The following is a 25864-nucleotide window of genomic DNA, read 5'->3' as shown; positions in this document are numbered from 1 at the left end:
TGGTAATTAATGTAAATTGATAATTGGTAAATTGGTTTACTCTTGTTACATGTACCAAGGTATAGTGGAAAAACTTGCCTTGATATCTTTCAAACAGATCAACAATGCATTCAGGTAGTAAAAGTAAAACAATAACAGAATGCTGAATAAAGTATTGTAATTACAGAGAGAGTGCAATGCAGGTAGACAATAAGGTGCAAAACCATAACAAGGTAGATTGTGAGATCAGCTGTCCATCTTATCGTGCCAGGAGAACAGTTTAATAGTCTTAACAGTTAGAATATAGCTATCCTTGATACGTCCTTTCAGGCTTTTGTATATTCTGTCTAGTGGGAGGGTGGGGAGAATAGGGAATATCTGCAGTGGGTGTATCCCTTGATTATTCTGGTTGCTTTACAAGGGCCGTGAGAAGTGCAGACAGAGTCCATGGAGGAGAGACTAGGTTCCGTGATTTGCTGAGCTATGCCCATAGCTCTGCAGTTTCTTGTGGTCACAGGCAAAGCAATTGCCATGCAAACCTGGGATGCATCCAATACTTTCTATGATGCAATGATTTAAAAATTGGTGAGGATCAAAGAGGACATGTCAAAGTTCTTTAGCCTCTTGAAGAAGTAGAGGTGCTGGTGAGGTTTCTTGGCCGTGGGTTACAATGGTGAGCAGAACAGGCTACTGATGATCTTAAGTCCTAGAAATTTGAAGCTCTCAATCCTCTTGACCTCAGCTCCATTGATGTAAATAGGAGCATGTATACCAACCCCTCCCCAAAGTGAATGAGCATTTCTTTAGCTTGTAGTATTTGGAGGATGAATAGTATCCATGGTCAAAACATACTCTTCTTCTGGACATATAGCCCATCTTACTTCTGAGTGATCGTAGCCCACATTCTTCCAATGTTCACCAAAGGAAGACTAGAGGAGAGATCAGTGCAGAAAGCAACGAGGTATACAAATATGAAAACTCAAGCTAGGGAGTACACACAGCCGCATGCAGAATTTCCAGTGTGCAGCACCAAGCTTGCTTGCCTGGAATGGAAATGGTTTGTTCACACGAAAGGAATGAACAGCATGGAATGACAGCTATCAAGTTATCATATTCTGCTTTGAGCTAATCAATTTCAATAACTTGTATATCCTCTCTGGAGTAGCGCTATTAAACATCTGGAAAGCAGTAGCCTGACAGTCAGATAAAGCTGCAGATAAGAGACATTGTCTGTATGGTTACAGCAAATAACAGCAATTCCACCTGAGCTTCCACACTTCAGCAGAGTGGAAGATACTGAAGTGAACCACAGGTTCTTATTAGTCCACAGATGCTGCTTCTCCAGATGATTTTATTTTTCTAAATATCAGCTGCAGAACTTCCCAGCAAACACTCTTTTTCAGAGTTCCTTATTCATCATCATGTCATCTGTTGTTAATCTTACCCCTCTCCATGTGCAACAGTTCTGAGCTGCCGGTGACAAATAGAATCAAGAGTTGACCCTTGTGCTGACTGAATGTGTGTCATAGATTCAAAGAGTTAATACAGCAAAGAGGCAGATCTTTCGGCCCATTGGTAAATGGGACCACCATATCCTCCCTGCTGGTCGCTGTTGCCTGTGTTTTGCCCATAATCATCCAAGCCGTTTCCCTCTGTGTACCTAGCCTGTTAAATGTTGCAATTATACCTGCCTCAACCTCTTCTGGCAGCTCATTCCAGGTACCCACAACCCTGCGTGTGAAGAAGTTGCCTCTTCTCTTTCAGTTACCTCTCTCAGGTCTCTTTTAATCTCTCTTGTATCTGTGTCCTCTAGTTGTGGACTCCCCAACCCTAAAGAAAAGATTATGACTTTCTTATCCATACCCCTCATGATTTTATAAACTTATTACATCACCCCCACCCCCCATTTGCCTACAAAGATTCAGCCATAGCTAACCTCTCCCTATAACTCAGGCCCACTAGTTCAGGCAGCATCCTTGTAAATCTTTGTAAAGATTCGTCCATCATCATCGATGAAGACCTCAACACCATTAGATGGTGTCGAGACTAGTGCTTGATTTGGATTTATGTGAGGGAGAGTTGTGCAGTGTCAACCTCACTCTCTCTTCCCAATTCCCAATTGGATCCAGTGGCGAGACAAGACTCAAGATGGCTGGAGATGGGACTAGGCGCAGTGGATGACCAGGACATCTTCTGTGTCTTGTCGTGCTCTACATGTTCCACGATGCTTGCAGAGACCGTCTTCTTGACCCTTGGACCTTCCATTGGTCTCATCCGCTCAATCCTTCGGAGTATGTCTTCACATGCTGGATTAGACAACTCCCTATCTCAGAGGGTTTGAGACCCATCAACTACCCTCACCTGGTTTAGCTGGCTTGTCAAAGCCGCTGCCTGAGGTGTGGCCGCTGTCACATGCAAACGGCTATGGAGAGCCACAGGTGAGAGTTGAGCGCCAGGTGGGGACCAAGGGTGGACAAACCACCTGAAAAAGACGCGACATGTTCCCCCACCAGAGGTGCTACCCCTCCCTGACACCCCATACACCCCAAACTACACCCTGTCCAGATACACAATGTCTGTCTTATAGCTGTACACAGTATTCCAAGTGCTATCTCACCAATGACTTGCATAGCTGCTGCATAGTGTTCCTACTTTGAAACTCGATACCCTGACTGATGAAGGCCAGCACGCTAAGCACCTTCTTCACCACCTGTTTGCTTATGAGGCCACATTCAGTGAACTGTGCACTTGTACTCCTCGGTGGCTCTGTTCCATAACACGTCTTTGCCCTGCTATTCACTGTATAGGTCCTACCCTAGTTTGTACCAAATGACAGTATCTCATACTTATTTAAGTTGAAATAATTTATCATTCCTCTGCCTTTTTCCCTAAATGATCAAGATCTCTTTGCAAATACACTATCACAAGACCCCCTGAACTGGCATCGTTAGCATAATGGTGCCATGTACATTCATATCTGTATCAGTTATATAAATAATAATTAAGAGCTACCAACACCAAACCCTGTGGGATTCATTAGTCACAGTCCTCCAGTCAGAGAATTGACCTAGAGCTACCACCCACTGCAACCTATTAATTTGGCTTCTTAGCTCACCTGAAGCCTGTGACTTAACTGTTCAGATTAGCCTGCCATGCGGAACCTTATCAGAGGCCTTACTGAAGTTTGTATACACAACATCCACTGTTGTACCTTTATCTATCCCCTTAGTTACTTCTTTGAAAAACTCCAAAAGATTTGCAGATTTCACCTCCTGTGCATAAAACCATGCTGACTATTCCTGATCAGGCATTGACTATCCAAGTGATGATAAATTTTGTGCCTCAGAATTTCTTCTGGTAACTTCCCTACAACTGAAGTCAGGCTCAATGGCTTGTAGTTCCCTGGCCTGTCATTCTTTAACAATGGAACAACATTACTCATTCTCCAGTCCTCTAGAACATTAGCCAGTGGCTAATGGCGAAGCAAATAGCTCTACAATATCTCTGTGATTTCCTCTCCAGACTCCCACAAGATTCAGGGTGTACTTGGTTAGTCCTTGGGGATTTGGCCACCTTACTTGAAGGCTATACTCCACAGCCAATGTCACAAGTTATTACCCTGCTATTCACTGAATCTCAAGGGAGCTGTGTGTGAGGGATAGTCTGCGTACCTGTCATACAAGGCACAACTACTTTTGCTTTTATATACACAGTACATTTTGGTAAATGTAAGTTGATGGAGACCAGTTTGTATTCACTATCTTAATTTTAAATTGTGATTTAAAACTAGAAATAAAAACTAATTAAACTCCTTATATTTTTTGGCAATTAGAAATTCAAAGTATTCTAATTATCGAAATTTGGGAGAAAAATGTAAAGAAATGCTGTAGCTTACTTCTTCCTGATTTGATATATTCAAATAAATTAAAATGGAAAAACAAAGTGATTTAATGGGACAAAGCTTGGATGATGAATTTAATGAACCCTCACAGTCTGCTGTTGAAGGAAGAGTAATCACTGGATAGTTCAAAGGAGCAGGAAAGGTTAGATACAAGAGCAAAAGGCAGAAGGAAAAGAAATGGAGGATGTTAAGTGCTGTGGGTTTGTGAAGAGCATGTGACGCAGAAGGCAATGAAGGCCATATGCCTTCCATTAGCTCTGCAAAATACAGCCTGCAGCTATTATTTCCTCAATGCATACTGCCCTGCAACATCATATTAGAGTAGACCAATTCCCACCTGAAAGAAAATAGTAAAAGACAGAAAAGAAGAGAGAAGGAGAGAAGCAGAATATATTCTGCAATATGAAAATGAACTTATTCTGTAATGAAAAATGTAGGAAGGTAAACAAAGGAACAAAACAAGGTGTAGGCTGTTTTAGGAACTCATGGTGTTCGTCACAATTTTTAAAAATATTAAGCTACAAAACACATTGTTGCTACAATCTGAATGTTTTCAGATCCATGAGAAACATGAATTTTCTAGTAAGAAAAGGAAGTAAGGTGATTTCTTATTCTGATCTTCCAAATGTTTTAAACGTGAATAGTAATTAAATTTTGAAAGTTATTTATTAGGTGCAAGTATCATGTCATTTAATGCTTTTATCTGAGGAGGGATGCCACCCTGGAGATTTCTAACCAGTGAGTATTTTCTTTTGAGACAATTAAATATTTCTCCAAATATTGATAAGTTGGTCCAGTTAGTTTTTTTTTGCAATTACAATAAGGAAAATAAAGAAATATAGTTTCCAGGCTGCTTGTCATCAGAAATAATGTGCCTTTTTTTCAAGTATGGCAAGCTCGAGGGTTCTCTCCCCCCGCCCTCCTTTACAGGTCATGAAAATTCCCTGCTAATTCCATTCATTTCTGCTTACTTGCAAGTGCCTCTACCTTACCTGGCTATACACATTGATTTTGCTTCATTTTGACTCCTTATATTGTGGGGGATTTAAAAAAAAGTGTGAGAAGGAATTGGGTACATTTGTAAGAAAATATAATTACTTGTAAATGGACATTTTAGCTTTAAGCAATGGTTACTAGGATTGCATAAATCAGCTCTGATATTGGTTAAAATTCTTAGAACATCATGTAATAATACACACTTGTGGCCTTGTCAATTGTGTACACTAGGCAAACTTGTGAAGTAAGTCCTGATGTGGGATTTCAACCCAAAGCATTGACTGACCATCCAATTGGCTCTACAGATGCTGCTTGACCCACTGAGTTTCTCCAGCAGTTTTTAAGCAATACCTCCTGCTTACTGTTCTGTTAGCACTCCCTTTGTACTTAGTTACTGGTAAATTTTATTTTGACTGTCTAGTATGCATAAAATAATTCTCCATTTGATTACAGTATTACAATGCTTAATTACTTGGATTAAAATTACTTGTTTAAAATTAAATAGTTAATTCTCTTTGCTTGTCTGATTGGAACTGAAACTGGTCAGCATGTTAAATCTATAAGAACTCTGAAATAAATAGCAATTATGCTCCTGAGTAACCAAAACATGCCAATTAATGAAGCTCTGCTAATAGGTGTCATTTCAGAATCAGGTTTATTATCATCAGCATATCGCGTGAAATTTGTTAACTTTGTTAACAGCAGCAGTTCAAAGCAATGCATAATATATGAGGAAATAAATAAATTAAAATAAAATAATAAATGAGTAAATCAATTACTGTACAGTTGGCCCTCCTTATCCGTGGGGGATTGGTTCCGAGACCCCCAGCAGATCCAAAAAACGCGGATGCTCAAGTCCCTTATTTAACCTGTCTTAATGCGATAGTCTTTAGGACCCAGCAGAACCACGGACTTTATTTAACATGTTCAGTGCGATGGACATTAAGACCCGGCGTAGCTCTGAATCCGCTGTGTTTCTGTTCACGAACATAATCACGATCGCGATTGAAAATAAGGTGGAAGTAATAAAATGATCAGAAAGAGGTGAAACGCCATTGGTCATTGGAAAAGCGTTAAGCTACAGTCGGTCAACGATCGGAACAATTTTAATGGAGCATGTGAAAGGCCCTGCCCCGATGAAAGCTACAATTATTACTAAGCAACGCAGTGGTTTCATTATTGAAATACGTATGTTTCTTAAGTGTTTTATATGCATAGAAAGGTAACATATATACTATATACTAAGAAAAACTTTTGACTAACTGACGCTAAATAATACCAGATGTACCTGTTCCAACCTCAAATCTGACTTAAAAACGGACTCGGGAATGGAACTAATTCATAACCTGGGGACTGCCTGTACTTCTAAGTCATTTCTAGATTACTTATAATACCTAATACAATGTAAATGCTATGTAAATAGTTTTATACTGTATTGTTTAGGGAATAATGGCAAGACAAAATAGTCTGTACATGCACAAACAACGAGTGCTGGAGAGAGAACTTCCGGGTTTTCCCGATCCGCGGTTGGTTGAATCCGCGCATGCGGAATCCGCGGATAAGGACTGTATACATATATTGGCTAGATTAAAAAACATACAAACATCAGAAATACTGCATATTAAAGAAAAAGTGAGGTAGTGTCCAAGGGTTCAATGTCCATTTAGGAATCGGATGGCAGAGGGGAAGAAGCTGTTCCTGAATCACTGAGTGTGTGCCTTCAGGCTTCTGTACCTCCTACCTGATGGTAACAGTGAGAAAAGGGCATGCCCTGAGTGCTGGAGGTCCTTAATGATGGAAGCTGCCTTTCTGAGACACCGCTTTCTAAAAATGTCCTGGGTATTTTGTAGGCTACTACCTAAGATGGAGCTGACTAGGTTTACAATCCTCTGCAGTTTCTTTTGGTCCTGTGTAGTAGCCACCCCCCCCCCCCCCCCCCCCCATACCACTCAGTGATGCTGCCAGAATGCTCTCCACGGTACATCTATAGAAGTTTTTGAATGTATTTGTTGACATGCCAAATCTCTTCAAACTCCATTAGGAATATAGCTGCTGTCTTGCTTTCTTCATAACTACATCGATTATGTTGGAACCAGGTTAGATCCTCAGAGATCTTGACACCCAGGAACTTGAAGCTGCTTACTCTCTCTACTTCTGATCCCTCTATGAGAATTGGTATGTGTTCCTTCATCTTGCCCTTCCTGAAGTACACAATCAACTCTTTCGTCTTAGTGGCGTTAAATGCCAGGTTGTTGCTGCGACAGTACTCCACTAGTTGGCATATTGAGATACGAGTCCTCCTGTACGCCCTCGTCACCACCTGAGATTCTACCAACAATGGTTGTATCATCAGCAAATTTATAGATGGTATTTGAGCTGCGCCTAGTCACACAGTCATGGGTGTAGAGAGAGTAGAGTAGTAGGCTAAGCACACGCCAGTGTTGGTCATCAACAAGGAGGATATGTTATCACCAATCTGCACAGATTGTGGTCTTCCAGTTAGGGAGTCGAGGATCCAATTGCAGAGGGAGGTTTAGAGGCCCAGGTTCTGCAACTTCTCAATCAGGATTGTGGGAATGATGGTATTAAATGCTGAGTTAGAGTCAATGAACAGCACCCTGACATAGGTGTTTATGTTGTCCAGGTGGTCTAAAACTGTGTGGAGAACCATCGAGATTGCATCTGTCATTGACCTATTGTGGCAAAAGGCAAATTGCAATTATCCGGGTCCTTGCGAGGCAGGAGTTCAGTCTTGTCATGACTAACCTCTCAAAGCATTTCATCAGTGTCGATGTGAGTGCTACTGGGGGACAGTCATTTAGGCAGCTCAGATTATTAATCTTCTTAGGCACTGGTATAATGGTTGCCTTTTTGAAGCAAGTGGGAACTTCCGCCCATAGCAATGATAGGTTGAAAATGTCCTTGAATAGTGCTGGTAGTTGGTTGGCACAGGTTTTCAGAGCCTTAACAGGTACTCCATCTGGACCTTCTGCCTTGTGAGGGTTCACTCTCTTTAAAGACAGCCTACCATCGGCCTGAGACAGAGATCACAGGTCATCGGATGCAGCAGAGATCTTCACAGCTTTAGTTGTGTTCTCCCTTTCAAAGCGGCATAGAAGGCATTGAGTTCAGCTGGTAGTGAAGCAGCGCTGGCATTCATGCTATTCATTTGAAGCTGGACCTGTAGTTGATGGTGTTGCCAAAGGTTTACTGCAGTTGTCACCTGTCAGATGAGATGCCTGATTTGGGAGATTATGTTGGAGTGGGCCAGGCAAGTACAGTCAGCCCTCCTTATCCGCGGGGAATTGGTTCCAGGACCCCCCGTGGATACCAAAAAACGCGGATGCTCAAGTCCCTTATTTAACCTGTCTCAGTGCGGTGGTCTTTAGGACCCAGCGAAACCCCAAACCTTATTTAACCTGTCTCAGTGCGGTGGTCTTCAGGACCCGCAGTGTATCTGTTCACGAAAATAATCACGATCACGATTGAAAATTTAGTGGAAATAATAAAGCGATCAGAAAGAGGTGAAATGCCATCGGTCATTGGAAAAGCGTTAGGCTACAGTCGGTCAACGATCGGAACAATTTTAGTGGATAATGTGGTGTGCAGATGATGGAGTGAATTAATATATAACTTCGTGGTAAGGTGCTGATTCATTAGGCTATCTTGTTCTATGTGATCAGACATTTCCAAATAGGCCATTTGGCCTATCACATTAGTGCTGATCAGTTCCCATATGCCTTGCCTATTTGTGTGTCAGTCTAAATGGCTCTTAAGCATGGTGATTGTATCTGTCTACATCACTTCCAATGGCAATGTTCCAGATTATCAACCACTCTGGAAAAGGTTTCTCCACAATTCCCCATTATCATCACATCCACAGTGATGAAGTGCTTTGAGAGAATAGTTGGAATTAACTCCTGTCTCAGCAAGGACCTGGACCTACTGCAATTTGCCTATTGCAGCAATAGGTCTACAGCCGATGTGATCTCATTGGCTCTTACAGCCTTGGATCACCTGGACAATACAAATGTCTATGTCAGGCTGCTGTTTGTTGACTACAGCTCAGCATTTGACACAATGATTCCTACAGTTTGATCAGAAAGCTCCAGAACCTTCTCTGAAGCCTCTGTACCTTCCTCTGCAACTGGATCCTCAGCTTCCTAACCAGAAGACCACAATCTGTGTTGATCAGAAATAACAACTCTCCTCACTGACAATCAACACTAACCTATCTCAGGGATGTGTGCTTAGCTCACTGCTCTAGTCTCTCTTTCCCCATGACCGTATGGGTAAGCACAGCTTAAATGCCATCGAGAAATTTGCTGTCAATACAACCGTTGTTGGCAGAATTTCAGATGGTGATAAGAGGACGTATAGGAGTGAAATATATCAGCTAGTTGAATGACATCACAGGAACAACCTTGCACTCAATATCAGTAAGACCAAACAACTGATTATGGACTTCAGAAAGGGTAGGTTGAGAGAACACACACCGGTCCTTGTAGAGAGATCAGAAGTGCAGAGAGTGAGCAATTTCAAGTTCTTGAGTGTCAAAATCTCTGAGGATCTAACCTGGACCAATGTTAAAGATGCAGTTACAAAGAAGGCATGACAGTGACTCTATTTCATTAGGAGTTTGAAGTGTTTGAAGTCTCTATTTCATTTGAAGTTTGAGTATGTCACCAAGAACACTTGCAAATTTCTACAGATAGACAATAGACAATAGGTGCAGAAGTAGACCATTCAGCCCTTCGAGCCTGCACCACCATTTTGAGATCATGGCTGATCAATTACTATCAATACCCATTTCCTGCCTTGTCCCCATATCCCTTGATTCCCCTATCCACAAGATACTTATCTAGCTCCTTCTTGAAAGCATCCAGAGAATTGGCCTCCACTACCTTCTGAGGCAGTGCATTCCAGACCCCCACAACTCTCTGGGAGAAGAAGTTTTTCCTTAACTCTGTCCTAAATGACCTACCCCTTATTCTCAAACCATGCCCTCTGGTACTGGACTCATCCAGCATCTGGAACATATTTCCTGCCTCTATCTTGTCCAATCCCTTAATAATCTTATATGTTGCAATCAGATCCCCTCTCAATCTCCTTAATTCCAGCGTGTACAAGTCCAGTCTCTCTAACCTCTCTGCATAAGACAGTCCAGACATCCCAGGGATTAACCTCGTGAATCTACGCTGCACTTCCTCTACAGCCAGGATGTCCTTCCTTAACCCTGGAGACCAAAACTGTACACAATACTCCAGGCGTGGCCTCACCAGGGCCCTGTACAAATGCAAGAGGATTTCCTTGCTCTTGTACTCAATTCCCTTTGTAGTAAAGGCCAACATTTCATTAGCCTTCTTCACTGCCTGCTGCACTTGCTCATTCACCTTCAGTGACTGATGAACAAGGACCCCGAGATCTCTTTGTATTACTTCCTTATCCAACTCTATACCGTTCAGATAATAATCTGCCTTCCTGTCTTACTCCCAAAGTGGATAACCTCACACTTATTCACATTAAACGCCATCTGCCAAGTATCTGCCCACTCACCCAGCCTATCCAAGTCACCCTGAATTCTCCTAACATCCTCATCACATGTCACACTGCCACCCAGCTTAGTATCATCCAAATCGTTAATGTAAATGGTAAACAGCTGTGGTCCTAATACCGAGCCCTGTGGCACCCCACTAGTCACCACCTGCCATTCCGAGAAACACCCATTCACCGCTACCCTTTGCTTTCTATCTGCCAACCAGTTTTCTATCCATGTCAATGCCTTCCCCCCGATGCCCTGAGCTTTGATTTTACCCACCAATCTTCTATGTGGGACCTTATCAAATGCCTTCTGAAAATCGAGGTACACTACATCCACTGGATCTCCCCCGTTTAACTTCCTGGTTACATCCTCGAAAAACTCCAACAGATTAGTCAAGCATGATTTACCCTTGGTAAATCCATGCTGGCTCGGCCCAATCCTATCACTGCTATCTCGATATGCCACTATTTCATCCTTAATAATGGACTCTAGCATCTTCCCCACCACCGATGTCAGGCTGACAGGTCGATAGTTCTCTGTTTTCTCCCTCCCTCCTTTCTTAAAAAGTGGGATAACATTAGCCATTCTCCAATCCTCAGGGACTGATCCTGAATCTAAGGAACATTGGAAAATGATTACCAATGCATCCGCAATTTCCAGGGCCACCTCCTTTAGTACCCTAGGGTGCAGACCATCTGGACCTGGGGATTTGTCAGCCTTCAATCCCATCAGTCTTCTCATCACCATTTCCTTCCGAATGTCAATCTGTTTCATTTCCTCTGTTACCCTATGTCCTTGGCCCATCCATACATCTGGGAGATTGCTTGTGTCTTCCCTAGTGAAAACAGATCTAAAGTACTCATTAAATTCTTCTGCCATTTCTCTGTTTCCCATAACAATTTCACCCAATTCATTCTTCAAGGGCCCAACGTTGTTCTTAACTATCTTCTTTCTCTTCACATACCTAAAAAAGCTTTTGCTATCTTCCTTTATATTCCTGGCTAGCTTGTGTTCGTGCCTCATTTTTTCTCCCCGTATTGTCTTTTTAGTTAAGTTCTGTTGTTCCTTAAACACTTCCCAATCATCTGTCCTCCCACTCACCTTAGCTCTGTCATATTTCCTTTTTTTTAATGCTGTGCAATCTCTGACTTCCTTTGTCAACCACTTGGCCCCTTTCCCCCCTTTGAATCCTTCCTTCTGTGGGGGATGAACTGATTTTGCACCTTGTGCATTATTCCCAAGAATACCTGCCATTGCTGTTCCACTGTCTTTTCTGCTAGGCTATCCGTCCAGTCAACTTTGGCCAGCTCCTCCCTCATGGCTCCATAGTTTCCCCTGTTCATCTGCAACACTGATACCTCCGAGCTGCCCTTATCCTTCTCAAATTGCAGATAAAAGCTTATCATATTGTGATCACTACCTCCTAATGGCTCCTTTACTGCGAGATCGCTTTCAAATCCTGTTCATTACATAACACTAAATCCAGAATAGTCTTGTCCCTGGTCGGCTCTCGTACAAGCTGTTCCAAGAACGCATCTCGTAGGCACTCTACAAACTCCCTATCCTGTGGTCCAGCACCAACCTGATTCTCCCAGTTCACCTGCATGTTGAAATCCCCCATAACTACTGCGACATTACCTTTGCCACATGCCAATGTTAACTCCCTATTCAACTTGCACCCAATATCCATGCTACTGTTTGGTGGCCTGTAGACAACACCCATTTGGGTCCTTTTGCCCTTACTGTCCTCAGTTCTATCCACACAGACTCTACTTCTCCTGACCCTATGTCCCCCCCTTGCAAAGGACTGAATCTCATTCCTCCCAACAGGGCCACCCCACCCCCTCTGCCCACATTTCTGTCCTACGATAGCACGTATACCCTTGTACATTCATTTCCCAGGTCTGATCTCCCTGCAGCCATGTCTCCGTTATCCCAACAACATCATAGTTACCCATTCGCACCTGGGCTTCAAGCTCATTCGCCTTATTTCTGACACTTCGTGCATTCAGATATAGAATTTTTAACCCATTTCTCCTCTTTCTGTTTGAATCGCTGCCTATTGTGCTTAACCCAGCTCCCCGACACCTTCCATCGGGCTATACGCCCCTAGAATTTTGTTGTCCTTTCTAAATTTACTTATTCTTTCAACACATTTAACTCCATGTTCCGTCAGACCATCCCTCTGTACATGAGTCCTCCTTATCACTTGTTCCACCCACCTTCCTCTACTACACACTTAATATTCCGGAACCGTGTAGTCCCCACCTATCCTTTATTCTTCCTCTCGCTATCCTCTCTCACATTCTGGATCCCCGCCCCTGCAAATTTAGTTTAAACCCCCCCCCCCCAAGAAGCACTAACAAACTTCCCTGCAAGAATGTTAGTACCGCTCCAGTTCAGGTGTAAACCGTCCCTTCGGAACAGATCCCACCTTCCCTGGAACAAAGTCCAATTATCTACAAACCTGAAGCCCTCCCTCCTGCACCATCCTCTCAGCCACGTATTAATCTTTATAATCCTTCAGTTCCTTGCCTCACTCGCACGTGACACAGGTAGCAATCCTGAGATTGTTACCCTGGAGGTCCTGCTCTTCAGCTTCGCACCTAACTCCCTGAACTGCCTACGCAGGACCCCCTCACTCATCCTACCCACGTCATTGGTCCCTACATGGACCACAACATCTGGATTCTTGCCTCCCTCTCGAGAATAACCTGCACCCGATCTGAGATGTCTCGGACCCCGGCACCAGGGAAGCAACATACCATCCAAGACTCCCGATCTTCCCCACAAAATCTCCTATCCGCCCCCCTGACTATAGAATCCCTATCAATACCGCTCTCTTCTTTTCCCTCCTCCCCTTCCTAGTCAAGGGTCCAACCTCAGTGCCAGAGACAGGACCACTGCAGCTTGTTCCTGGTAGGTCCATGTACCGTGGAGAGCGTTCTAACTGGCTGCATCACAGTCTGGTGTGGATGGGTCAGGCTACTGCACTGGATTGAAATAAACTGCACAGAGTGTAAACCTAGTCAGTTCCATCATGGGCACTAGCCTCCATAGCATCCAGGACATATTCAAGGAACGATGCCTCAAAGGAGTGATCCCTTGTTCTCATTTCTGCCATCAGGAAGGACGTACAGAAGCATGAGGGCACACACTCAAGTATTCAGGAACATACTGGAGGATCTCAGCAGGCCAGGCAGCATCTATGGAAAAAAAGCACAGTTGATGTTTTGGCCAAAATGTCAACTGTACTTTTTTTCTATAGATGTTGCTTGGTCCGCTAAATTCCCCCAGCATTTTGTGTGTTGCTTGGATTTCGAGCATCTGCAGATTTGTGATTCGGGAACATAGTTGTTTTCCCACGGAGCAGATGGTTTAAAAAAAGTGGTATCCCTTTAAGATCAGATGCAAGAGATTTAAAAGGGATATCAGGAGCAGCATCTTTACACAAAGGGTTCAAAGATCAAAGTACTTTGAACACAAAGAGCAGTGCATATTTGGAATGAGCTGCCAACAATGGTGGCTGGGGGGGGGGGGGCACACTAAATACATTTAAAAGCCCTCTAGATAAGTACATGGATGAGTGGTTTAAAATGCTATGTGCTAAATGCAGACTGATGGGACGAGCTCACTGGGTTGTAATGGGGCAAAGGACCTATTTCTATGCTGTTAAACTCTGACTTGAAACCTCTTGCATTCATATCCAAGTTGTTAATGTACATACAAACAGCAAAGGTCCTCGCACTATTCTTTAGTTACACCACTAGTCGCAGACTCCCAATTAGAAAAACTTCCCTCCACCTCCTGTAGGATAGGATTCTCATTTTTCGTTCCTACCAAAAATATTTCATGCACCCTTTATATCCAAGGTCTCATTTGCTTACAGTTGCTTGTCATGTGCTTCCCTTTTTTAAATCAAATATTCAATATACTTTGTTATCTGAGGTTTCCTCAGCATGCCACCATTGCATTTCTCAGTGCTATGACCAGTTCTGAGTACCATACATTCCAACTTAAAGACAGTACCAGTGGTTGGCATTGTTCTATTAAACCCAAGGTTGGAATTCAGATTTAAGTTGTAGAATTAAGCGATTGAAAGATACTGATAGGTTTATAACTCTTTCAATTGGGTATTTAGAATGACAGGACATCAAAAAATTCAAGTTCAGCTTGATACTAAAGATGAGACTATTTGGAATTCTTACTCAAATACTTCAGTGTTGGGCACATTACTGGAGAGATCCTTAGAGATATGATTTATGAGTATTTGGAGAAGCATAGTATGATTAGGGATAGTCAGCATGGCGTTGTGATGGGTTGGCTATGCTTCAAAAGCCTGCTTGAATTCTTTGAGGAATGGACAAAGCACACCAATGAAGGTAGAGCAGTGGATATGCTCCCTTTCTGAAAGACATTTGATAATATTTCCCTTGGTAGGGTCTTTCAGAAAGGGGTCATAGGATCCAGGGAAGCTTGGCTATGTGGATACAAAATTGATTTGGCCATTGAAGGTAATATATGGAGAGTATTCTGCTTGGAGATCAGTGAACAGTGTGTTCTGCTGGGATCTGTTCTGGGACCCCTGCTGTTTGTTATTTTTTCTAAATTACTTGGATGAGGAAGTAGAAGAGTAGATTTGTTTGCAGATGACACAATGGTTGGTGGAGTCGTGGATAGTATGGAAGGCCGTTGTAGTTTGCAACAGGACATTGACAGAATGCGAGCTGGGCTCAGAAGTGGCAGGTGGGGCTCATACAATTTAAAGTTTTACATAGGGTACATTTAAGTAAAGCCAGGCTTGCTGACATATATCCTGGGACCGACGCTGGCTGTGACAGGTGTTCCTTCTCTCCGGCTGGTTTAGTGCATGCATTTTGGTCTTGCCCTCGGCTTGATGGCTATTGGGCACTGGTTTTTAAAATTATCAGTGAGGTTTCGGGGGTGACACTGAGACCTTGCCCGCTTATAGCTGTATTTGGTGTGGCAGATGGTGCTTTGGGTTTAAATACAAACCAGTCGGATATTGTTGCATTTACATCACTTTTGGCCCATAGGAGAATCTTACTGGTCTGGAAATCAGCCACTCCCCTATCTGCTGCTGCTTGGTTAGAGGACGTAATGTTTTTTCTGAAATTAGAAAAGATTAAATTCACTTTGAGGGGGTCTGTGAAAAAGTTCTATTCGAAATGGTGATCTTTCTTGTCATATTTTGGGAATCGTAAGGAATTACCTACTAGTTGAGGGCATGTGATTGTACTTGGGAAGTTGCCTCTCTTTTAACAAGCATATGGTTTACCTCACAGGGTGGTTGATGAATTGTAATATGAGTGTATTCTGGATCATCTGACATGTTGTGGATGTGTGTGTGCCTTCATCTTGAAGTAGTGTGGGGGTATGGCTGTGAAATGTCCGTACTTGTATTTGTGAATTGTATTGTAAATACATTAGCTGCCATGGTATGTTCAGGGAGGGAGGGTGAGAGGAGGTTTGTTTAGGGGTAAGATATAAACGCAAAATGGAGGAAAATGTAATGCATTATGTATTCTGTATTGAGTCATTCCTTCAATAAAAATAAATTTAAAAAAAGAAGTGGCAAGTGGAGTTCAACCCAGAAAATTGTGAAATGATTCATTTTGGAAGGGTGAATTTGAAGGCAGAATACAAGGGTAATGAAGGGATTCTCGATGATGGGGGGGAACAGAAAGATCTCAGGATCTGTATCCCTAAATCTCTAAGTTGATATGCAAATTGACAGGATGGTTAAGAAGGTGTATGGTGTGTTGGCCTTTGTTAGTCAGGGATTGAGTTCAAGAGCCACAAGTAATGATTCAGCTTTATAAAACTCTGGTTAGACCTCACTTGTGTTCCATTCTGGTCACTTCATTGTAGGAAGGATTTGGAAGGTTTAGAGAGGGTGAAGAGGATGCTGCCTTGACTAGTGAGCATGTCTTATAAAGATAGGTTTTGTGAGTTAGGGAGTTTCTCTTTGGAGCGAAAGTGGATGGGAAGTGACTTGATAGAGGTATACAAGATGATGAGAGACATAGCGTGGATAGCCAGTATTTGCCAGGGTGGAAATGGCTAATACAAGGGGACATAATTTTAAGTGATTGAAGGAAAGTATAAGGAGGATATCAGAGTTTTTTTTTACACAGAGTGCGGTGGGTGCATGGAATGCCCTTTTTTGGCCGGTGATAGAGGCAGGCACATTAGGGGCATTTAAGAAATACTTAAATAGGCACACGGATGATAGAAAAATAGTGCATTTATAGAGGAGGTTAGGGTTAGCTTGATTTTAAAGTAGGTTAAAAGGTTGGCACAACTAGGACAGAGTTTGTACTAGTTGAAGCAAATCTTATTGGATGTACCTACTGGGTCGAGCAGCATCTATGAGAGAAAAAGAATTGCTGACTTTTCAGGTCAAAACCCTGTGAAAAGGCACCTGGCATAGCAATGCCCAGGACCTGCGAGAGCAGAGGTTCACACATCACAGAGAAGCCAATTTGGTGCTTTTGTTCCTGGAAATGTTCTCTGAACCCGAAGCAAGATACCAGAGAATTATACCATATCTGATTTTTAAAAAGCATCAAAATGTTAATAGCATTATTGACACCTAGTGGCCAAGATTATGATTAGCAGTTTCTTTTAATACAGCATCATTAATGCACTGGTACAGGTGTCCCCCGCTTTACAAATGTTCGCTTTACAAAAAGCCACTTCGCTTTTACAAAAGACCTACATTAGTAGCCTGTTTTTGCATTACAAAGAGGATTTTTGCTTTTACGAAAAATTTTCCCATAAAATTAATGGTTCTTCGCTTTACGCCATTTCAGCTTAAGAGAGGTTTCATAGGAACGCTCTACCTTTGTAAAGGCGGGGGGGCACACCTGTATTGGTAAAGTTCATTACGTTAACAATGTACAGCAGAGATTTGTCACAGAAAATTATTTGTATTCAGACATGCATTATAAGATTGGAGGGTCCCTGATCATGACTTAAAGACAATCAAGAGAAATAGAAAATGCAGCATAGAAAATTTGAGTCATTCACAAATGCCATGTGCTATTTTTATGCTCTTTGAATTCTTCTCTACTTCATTAACCATATTAGGATCTCATTTTTATATCACTCCTGTAAAAATCTGTTTATTTGCTCTAATACCTCAATTGAACCTTGTCTAAAAGTTTCCATTTTCTAATCACTGCCTGGTTTTGAATGCTTTATTTAATTTTGCTGACTTTGTATTTATAGTGACAATTTGTGGTCTTGGTGTCAAAAGTGGTCCAAATGAATCTGTAGCAAAGGTGATAAAATTGAGGAGTTTCACATGATTATAGGAAGCAGCACCAATGCAGTTATCATTATAATGGTGAAAGAGTTATGGAGAGGTGCCAGAATAGGTTTGGGATAAAGATGGTTACATGTAGCCAATGAAAAGACAGTTGTAGTTGTAGCCCATGCAAGAGCCCATGACTACTTGCTCAAGAAAGAAGCAGACGGCTCTAAATCCTTCCTGGGGGGGGGGGGGGGGGAGATGGAAATGTATAAAGACTGGATGCCCATGGGATGTTGGTGCCAAAGAAATTGAAAGTGGCCAGAATGCTTGTGAGTCCAAGAGGTGTCCTGATGCAGGTGGAAAGGGAGGACCAGATGAAAGTAGATGGGATAAGTCAAAGAAGGAAGAGATTAATTTAGTGGGGCATGAGAAGATGTGAAGATTCAAAGATTAGTAATGGTTAATCTGGAATACAATTTCATAATTAAGTGTGTAGAATAAGGGACTCTGGCTTTAAACTAAGGGTTTATTTAGTGCTGATAAATTATTTTCACACACACTTTGATTATTGCATTGAATTGACTTTTAAATTAAGAAATGCAATATGTGTGCAATACAATACCAAATTCTTCCTTATTGAGCAATCACATTTTAGGATTTCTGTTAATAGGAAGAGGTCTTTGGTAAAATTCATCCTAAAAATATAATAGCTGAGTTAAGCTTAGCTCTGAATAGTCTTGATTTCCTGCAAATCTGTGAAATGCAGTCTAGGCTCAAATAGAGATCAAGATTCCATTCCAGTGATTTGCATTTCTTCTTGGTTATTGGCTCTGCATCATTTCCTAAGTAGAAGTCAAGTAAAGGTCTCGACTGTTAAGCAGGTGGATTCCACTTCTGATTGAATGCACTTTAACCAAAAACTTGCACTGAAATCAGACAGCGGAAAAACAGTTATTTGCAGAGAATGGGTGCTCATCCAGGGCTGAGTGGCGGACTTGTAGAAATAGATCCTCTTTAAGTTGAGTAAAATTATTACCAGATGTTGGGAGGGTTTTTGTAGTAATTAAAGATCATGAATAAATGGAAAGGTTTGATTGAAGCAATCTGATTGAACATACATGACCTTGAATGTTCACCTTCAGTGAAGTAAAAGGAGTTAGATAATTCAGTTAAACTTTGTGTATGCTTGATGTGCCTTCTGGATGATCAAAGAAGTACTTGCTCTAAAGATAAGAATATCTAATTCAAGTCACGCAATAGCACTATGACATCCCAGATGATCCTCTTCTGCAAATCAATAATATCAGTCAAGTGAACCCCCAGAAAAATTAGGCATACAAACAGCATTTGAACTGTGAATTGACTTTATTACTTACATCCTTCACATACATAAGGGGTAAAAATCTTTACATTATGCCTCCGTCTAAATGTGCAAATAGTCGTTTGTACTAAATAGTATGTACAACAGGACAGTCAATATAGCATAAAAATACAATTATCAGTGTGAATTAATCAGTTTGATGGCCTGCTGGAAGAAGCTGTCCTGGAGCCTGTTGGTCATGGCTTTTATGCTGTGGTACCATTTCTCAGATGACAGCAGCTGGAACAGTTTGTGGTTGGGGTGACTTGGGTTTCCGATGATCTTTTGGGCTCTTTTTATACACCTGTCTCTGTTTAATTGCTAATGAAGCCAGTGGACCTGTAACATATCCAAAGCAGAACCAAATTTGTCATGGGAGAGAACTTGACCTTTCTGGATGGATGAATGTAGATGAGCCAAAAAGGTGACCACATTTAGAATATATTAACATTTTTTTTGTTAGAGTTGAGTATACTGCCAATCAAAAATATACAGCTGAGAATACCATAAAAATTGAATATGGAAATAACCTTTTTAGTCGGGTATTTGAAGTATTATTTGGGAAATTTAAAAATTATGAAATGTGTATTTATTAATTGTTTTGTTTCAGTTTTAATTGTAAATTGCTTTTCCATTTGGTGTTGACAGGTTCAACAACAAGTACATCCCAAACTTAAATCTACTGAGGATGCTTTGCAATATATTGAAGAGCTAATTCTACAGCTACTAAGCATGTTGTGTCTGGTTCAGCCCCGCAGTGTTCCAGATGTGGAGGTAAGCTGAAATAGAACTAAATTATATATGGCAAAAGAATTTAAACCAGTTGTTTAATGACACTTAGTTGCTTAACAAGGACATATCCTAACTGAGACAATAAACCTGTCATAACAAGCCTTTCTGGATTGTTTTAATACTTCAGCACTTACTTCCATAATGTCCTTTGTTCAAGCTGATCCTCTTCCCATTGTTCCTTTCCTTCCCATCTGTCTTAATCAAGCCTGCATTTCTTGTATCAAGATACTTCAGTGTCTGAATTTTTTTTTGGTTCTGTAGTTTTCATACCCTCACAAGTTACACACCTGTAATCTACAGCACATGCACCAAGGAAATTATAGTTAAACCCACTAGGGAAAAAATAATTTGGATTGTCAACCAGATTTGATTTGGGAACTTAAAGTAAAAGAACCCTGAGGAGGCAGTGCTCATAATCACTGATGATAGAATTCACCTTACAGCTTGATAGGAAGAAACTAAAATCAGTAGAGACAGAGAGGAGCTGGCCAAAGTTGATTGGAAATGGATAGTAGCAGGGATGATAGCATAACAGCAGTTGCTCCAGAATCTGGGACCAATTTGGAAGGCATAGGATCAGTTCATTCCAAAGAAGCAGCCTTCTAAAGGGAGGATGAGGCAACCATGGCTGACAAGGGAAGACAAAGACAGCATAAAAGCAAAAGAGCGAGCATACAACATAGTAAAAGTTAATGGGAAGGTAGAGGATTGGGAAGCTTTCAGCAACTAACAGAAAGCAATTTAAAAAACAATAAGGAGAGTAATTATGAAATTGTAGCAGTGTGCTACACACAGCGCTGGAATAACGACACGCAGACAGCGAGTTGCAGTTGTGTAAAAGATTTATTCAAACTTCGCGGCCTCGCTTTTAAGCCTTCCCGTTTCCGCCCTCCCCGGACAGGAATGCTGTAGGGGGTGCATATTCACAGTCCCTTCCGGTGCTTTCCCCTTTGCTGGTGAAGAAGACCTGACGCCCTTTTTGGGGCTGGCCTCTCTGCCGGCGCACGCCATTTTGTGAGGCGGTTCGAGTGCGCTGGAAAGTGGGTAACCACATAACCCCCCCCCCAGAACCGGCGATACACCCCCCCCCCCCCCAATGTCCACAGTCTGAGTCGGGCTCTGTTTGGGAGGTCTGCCTCTGTGCCGCAGTGCCTGAGCTCCGACTGGCTGCACCAAGTCCACATGGGCTGGTTTGAGTCGGTCCACCGTGAAAACCTCTTTCCTCCCAATGTCCAGCATGAACGTGGACCCGTTGTTCCCAATCACCTTAAACGGCCCCTCGTAGGGCCGCTGTAGTGGTGCTCAATGTCCACCCCGTCATACAAGAACAAACTTACGGTGCTGCAGGTCTTTGGGTACGCAGGTTGGGCTCTGTCCATGCCATGAAGTGGGTATGGGGGCCAGGTTACCGAGCCTCTCACGTAGTCTGTCCAGGACTGCTGCGGGTTCTTCCTCTTGCCCCCTTGGGGCTGGTATGAACTCTCCTGGGACGACCAGGGGTGCGCCGTACACCAACTCGGCCGATGAGGTGTGCAGATCCTCTTTGGGCGCCATGCGGATTCCGAGCAGGACCCAGGGAAGCTCGTCCACCCAGTTAGGCCCTTTCAAGCGGGCCATGAGAGCCGACTTCAGGTGACGGTGGAAACGCTCCACTAGTCCGTTCGATTGTGGGTGGTAGGCAGTTGTGTGGTGTAGCTGTGTTCTCAAAAGGCTGGCCATAGCTGACCACAGGCTGGAGGTGAACTGGGAGCCTCTGTCGGACGTAATGTGGGCCGGTACACCAAAGCGAGATACCCAGGTTGCAATCAGTGCTCGGGTGCAGGATTTGGAGGTGGTGTCGGTGACCAGGACTGCCTCTGGCCATCTTGTGAACCGGTCTACGATAGTTAGCAGGTGCTGCGCTCCTCGCAACACTGGCAGGGGCCCACGATACTCACATGAATGTGGTCGAAACGCCGGCGGGTGGGGTAGAACTGCTGTGGCAGGGCTTTGGTGTGCCACTGCACCTTGGCTGTTTGGCGGTGCATGCGCGTTTTGGCCCATTCACTGACCTGCTTGCGGAGTCCATGCCAAACGAACCTGTTGGAGACCATTCGGACGGTTGTCCTGATGGAGGGGCATGCTAAGTTGTGAATGGAGTTGAAAATTCGCTGCCGCCAGGCTGCTGGGACGATGGGGCGAGGTTGGCCAGTAGCTACGTCACACAGTAGGGTCCTCTCACCTGGGCCTACGGGGAGTCGTGGAGCTGCAAGCCGGAGACTGCAGTCTGTAACTAGGGATCTCATCATCTGCCTGCTGCGTCTCCGCCAGCGCTGCATAGTCCACCCCTGGGACAGGGCTTGGATGGTAGGTCTGGATAGTGCGTCCACCACGACGTTGTCCTTTCCCGAGACATGTTGGATGTCCGTCGTGTATTCGGAGATGTAGGACAGATGTCGCTGCTGGCGGGACGACCAGTGGTCGGACGCCTTCGTGAACGCAAAGGTAAGCGGTTTGTGGTCCGTGAACGCGGTGAAGGGCCTACCTTCTAAGAAGTACCTGAAATGCCGGATTGCCAGGTATAGTGCCAACAGCTCCCGGTCGAAAGCACTGTATTTGAGTTCGGGTGGTCATTGGTGTTCGCTGAAGAACACCAGGGGTTGCCAGCGACCCTCGATGAGTTGTTCCAGCACTCCACTGACTGCTGTGTTGGATGCGTCCACTGTGAGGACAGTAGGGACGTCTGTTCTGGGGTGCACTAGCATCGCGGCATTTGCCAAGGCTTCTTTGGTTTTAACGAAAGCGGCTGCGGCCTCTTCATCCCAGGTAATGTCCTTGCCATTACCCAACATCAGGGTGAACAGGGAGCGCATGATTCGGGCTACTGAGGGGAGGAAGCAGTGGTAGAAATTCACCATACCCACGAATTCCTGCAGGCCTTTGAATGTGTTGGGCGAGGAAAGTGGCGGGCTGCGTCTACCTTGGCGGGCAGAGGGGTTGCCCCGTCTTTAGTAATCCTATGGCCCAGGAAGTCGATGGTGTTGAGTCCAAACTGACATTTGGCCAGGTTGATTGTTAGGCCGTATTCACTCAGTCGGACGTAGAGTTGACGGAGGTGGGACAGATGCTCCTGATGACTACTGCTGGCTATGAGGATGTCGTCCAAATAGATGAATGCAAAGTCCAGGTCATGTCCCACCGTGTCCATGAGCCGCTGGAATGTCTGTGCGGCATTCTTTAGGCCGAATGGAGTGATGATTGCTGTTTTGGGGATGTCGTCCGGATGCCTCAGAACTCGATGGTATCCCCGGACGAGGTCTATCTTGGAAAAGATCCTTGCGCCGTGCAGGTTTGCTACAAAGTCCTGAATGTGCGGCACAGGGTAGCGGTCCGGTGTTGTAGCCTCGTTCAGTCTGTGGTAGTCGCCGCAAGATCTCCAGCCTCCTGTTGCTTTGGGCACCGTGTGCAGGGGGGAGGCCCATGGGCTGTCGGACCGCTGTATGATTCCCAAGTCCTCCATCCTCTTGAACTCTTTTCGCCAGTCGGAGCTTGTCCGGGGGAAGCCTTCGAGCACAGGCGTGAAGGGGTGGTCCTTGGGTCGGGTGTGGTGCTGTACTCCGTGTCTGGGCATGGCTGCCGTGAACTGCGGTGCCAAAACTGATGGGAAATCCGCCAGGACTCTGGTGAAGGACAGTGTGATGGAGTCCAGGTGTGGGGCTGGCAACTTGGCTTCACCCAGGGAGAATGTTTGAAAAGTCTTGGCGTGGACTAGTCTCTTCTCTTGCAGGTTGACCAGCAGGCTGTGAGCTCGCAAAAAATCTGCCCCAGGAGTGGTTGGGCTACGGCAGCCAGTGTGAAGTCCCACGTGAACTGGCTGGAGCCGAACTGTAGCCGCACCGTACGGGTGCAGTGGGTCTGTATTGTGCTGCCATTTGCGGCCCTCAGGGTGGGTCCCGGTTCTCTGTTGCAGGTGTCGTAACTTGTCGGAGGTAAGACGCTGATCTCGGCTCCGGTGTCAACCAAAAAGCGGCGTCCCAGCTGTTTGTCCCAGACATACAGGAGGCTATCCTGATGGCCAGCCGCCGTAGCCATCAGCAGCGGCTGGCCCTGGCATTTCCCGGGAAGTTGCAGGGCGGGCTATGGTGGCGGGCTTCTGTGCCCCACCGCTGATGGTAGAAGCACCATTGTTCGTTGGCCTCTACACTCCTGCCTCTGGGTTTTGTGGGCTTTGCTGCCGGGCCTGGTCTGGTCTGGTCTGCTGTTGGGCGCGTGGCTTGGTGATCTGTGCGACGGACGCCCCACTCTCCTCCTTGGCTTTCCACAGCACATCTGCCTGGACTGCTACCTTCCGGGGGTTGCTGAAATCCGCGTCGGATAGCAGCAGGCGTATGTCCTTGGGCAGCTGCTCTAGGAACGCCTGCTCAGACATGAGGCAGGGCTTGTGTCCTTCAGCCAGGGCCAGCATCTCGTTCATTAATGCCGACGGCGGCCTGTCTCCCAAACCATCCAAGTGCAGTAAGCAGGCAGCTCGTTCATGCCGTGAAAGTCCAAAAGTCCTTATGAGCAGGGCTTTGAATGCTGTGTATTTGCCGTCCTCTGGGGGCGACTGTTTGAACTCCTCAACCTGGGCAGCTGTCTCCTGGTTGAAGGATCTCACCTTAGTAGTAACATGTGGAATCCGAGGTTATCTGCCGAATGTGGAATTGGGCTTCTGCTTGTTGGAACCATAGGTGAGGTTGCAGTGTCCAGAAGCTTAGCAGTTTTAACGGAACTGCATGAACAAATGCGGCGTCGTTCATCGTCGGTCCAAATATCGTTTGGGCCATCGGGGTAATCAATTGTAACGGCGTGCTACACATAGTGCTGGAATAACGACACGCAGACGGTGAGTTGCAGTTGCGTAGAAGATTTATTAAAACTTCGCGGCCTCGCCTTTAAGCCTTCCCGTTTCCACCCTCCCCGGGCGGGAATACTGTAGGGGGCGCATATTCACAGTCCCTTCCCACACATGGGCTTTTCACCTTGCTGGTGAAGAAGGCCTGGTGCCCTTTTTGGGGCCAGCCTCTCTGCCATTTTGTGAGCCGGTTCGAGTGCACTGGAAAGTGGGTCACCACAAAATATGAAGTTAAGCTAGTCAATAATATAAAAGCGGTTACCAAAGTTTTTTTCAGATATTGTTACGAACCCCGTAACTGGGTCACTTACCAGCAGAGATAGAGAAGTCCGTTGAAGTCTGATGATACTATTTTTAACAGTATTTATTAGTAAAAATACACAAAAATAATAATAATGCAAATATACAGATAATATACGTCGTCAATACTAAATCTAAAAGTGCAGGTATAATAATAATCAATAAGAAATAAGCTCTATCATTGTCTAGCCGAAATATAAAGTTCACTCAGTTCATGCAGGCTGCAGCCTTTGGGGACCGCTGGGTTGCAATGGTTGGAGAGAGAGAGAGAGAGATTTGGGAGAAAAACTTGCCGGCCTTCCTTTTATGATTTCGATCCGTCTGGAGTCCCGTTGGTGTGGCCGTTCACTTGTGGCCTCTCCTTTAGCTAAGCCCGTTCTTCCTTGATGAGCCCGCCTAACCCAGGCAAGGGAGGACGCACACGAGCCCTCACCGGCTGTCGCTATTAAACGCTGTCACTGGATTTCCAGCGTTTCTCCTGGTGTGTCTAAAGGGGTTGTTCCCCAGACCCTCTTTTATCCTTGCTCACGGGGTCTCAGATGTCAATCAGGTTGGGATGATGCAATCCCTCAACCAGCCCACTCTGGTTGTCCCCTGAGGGGTTTCAATGAATAGTACAGTACTCAATACACAATTCCGTCTCCAAGAGACAGTAGCCGTTATCAGTGGTTTCGTTTCGCTGAGGCCAGGATACATCCCAAACCGTGTGGATTCTGCGTGTGTCTCTCTCATTTCCTGGGTCCCAGACCCGAATTAATAGCGATCTTGTGATTCTCAAAAAGGAGGGGGGGGCGACTTTGTACCCTTCGGCCCCTCAGAGTTGCGTCACATTCGTAACAATA

General features: G+C 44.3%; 1 protein-coding gene across 2 annotated transcripts in view; it reads left to right on the top strand.

Moving 5' to 3' along the window:
- Window positions 1–25864, top strand: part of LOC140730717 (son of sevenless homolog 1) — a 224410-nt gene that overhangs the window by 71576 nt on the left and 126970 nt on the right. For both annotated transcript variants that reach the window (XM_073051524.1, XM_073051523.1), the window contains exon 2: window positions 19706–19831. In XM_073051524.1, coding sequence (XP_072907625.1) covers window positions 19706–19831 — 126 coding nt within the window. The remainder of the gene's footprint in view (window positions 1–19705; window positions 19832–25864) is intronic.

Source organism: Hemitrygon akajei, chromosome 7 (assembly GCF_048418815.1).
Source record: "Hemitrygon akajei chromosome 7, sHemAka1.3, whole genome shotgun sequence".
In the NCBI taxonomy this organism is placed as follows: domain Eukaryota; kingdom Metazoa; phylum Chordata; class Chondrichthyes; order Myliobatiformes; family Dasyatidae; genus Hemitrygon; species Hemitrygon akajei.
The sequence above is the reverse complement of the archived record's forward strand: the minus strand, read 5'-3'. Positions and strand labels throughout refer to the sequence as shown.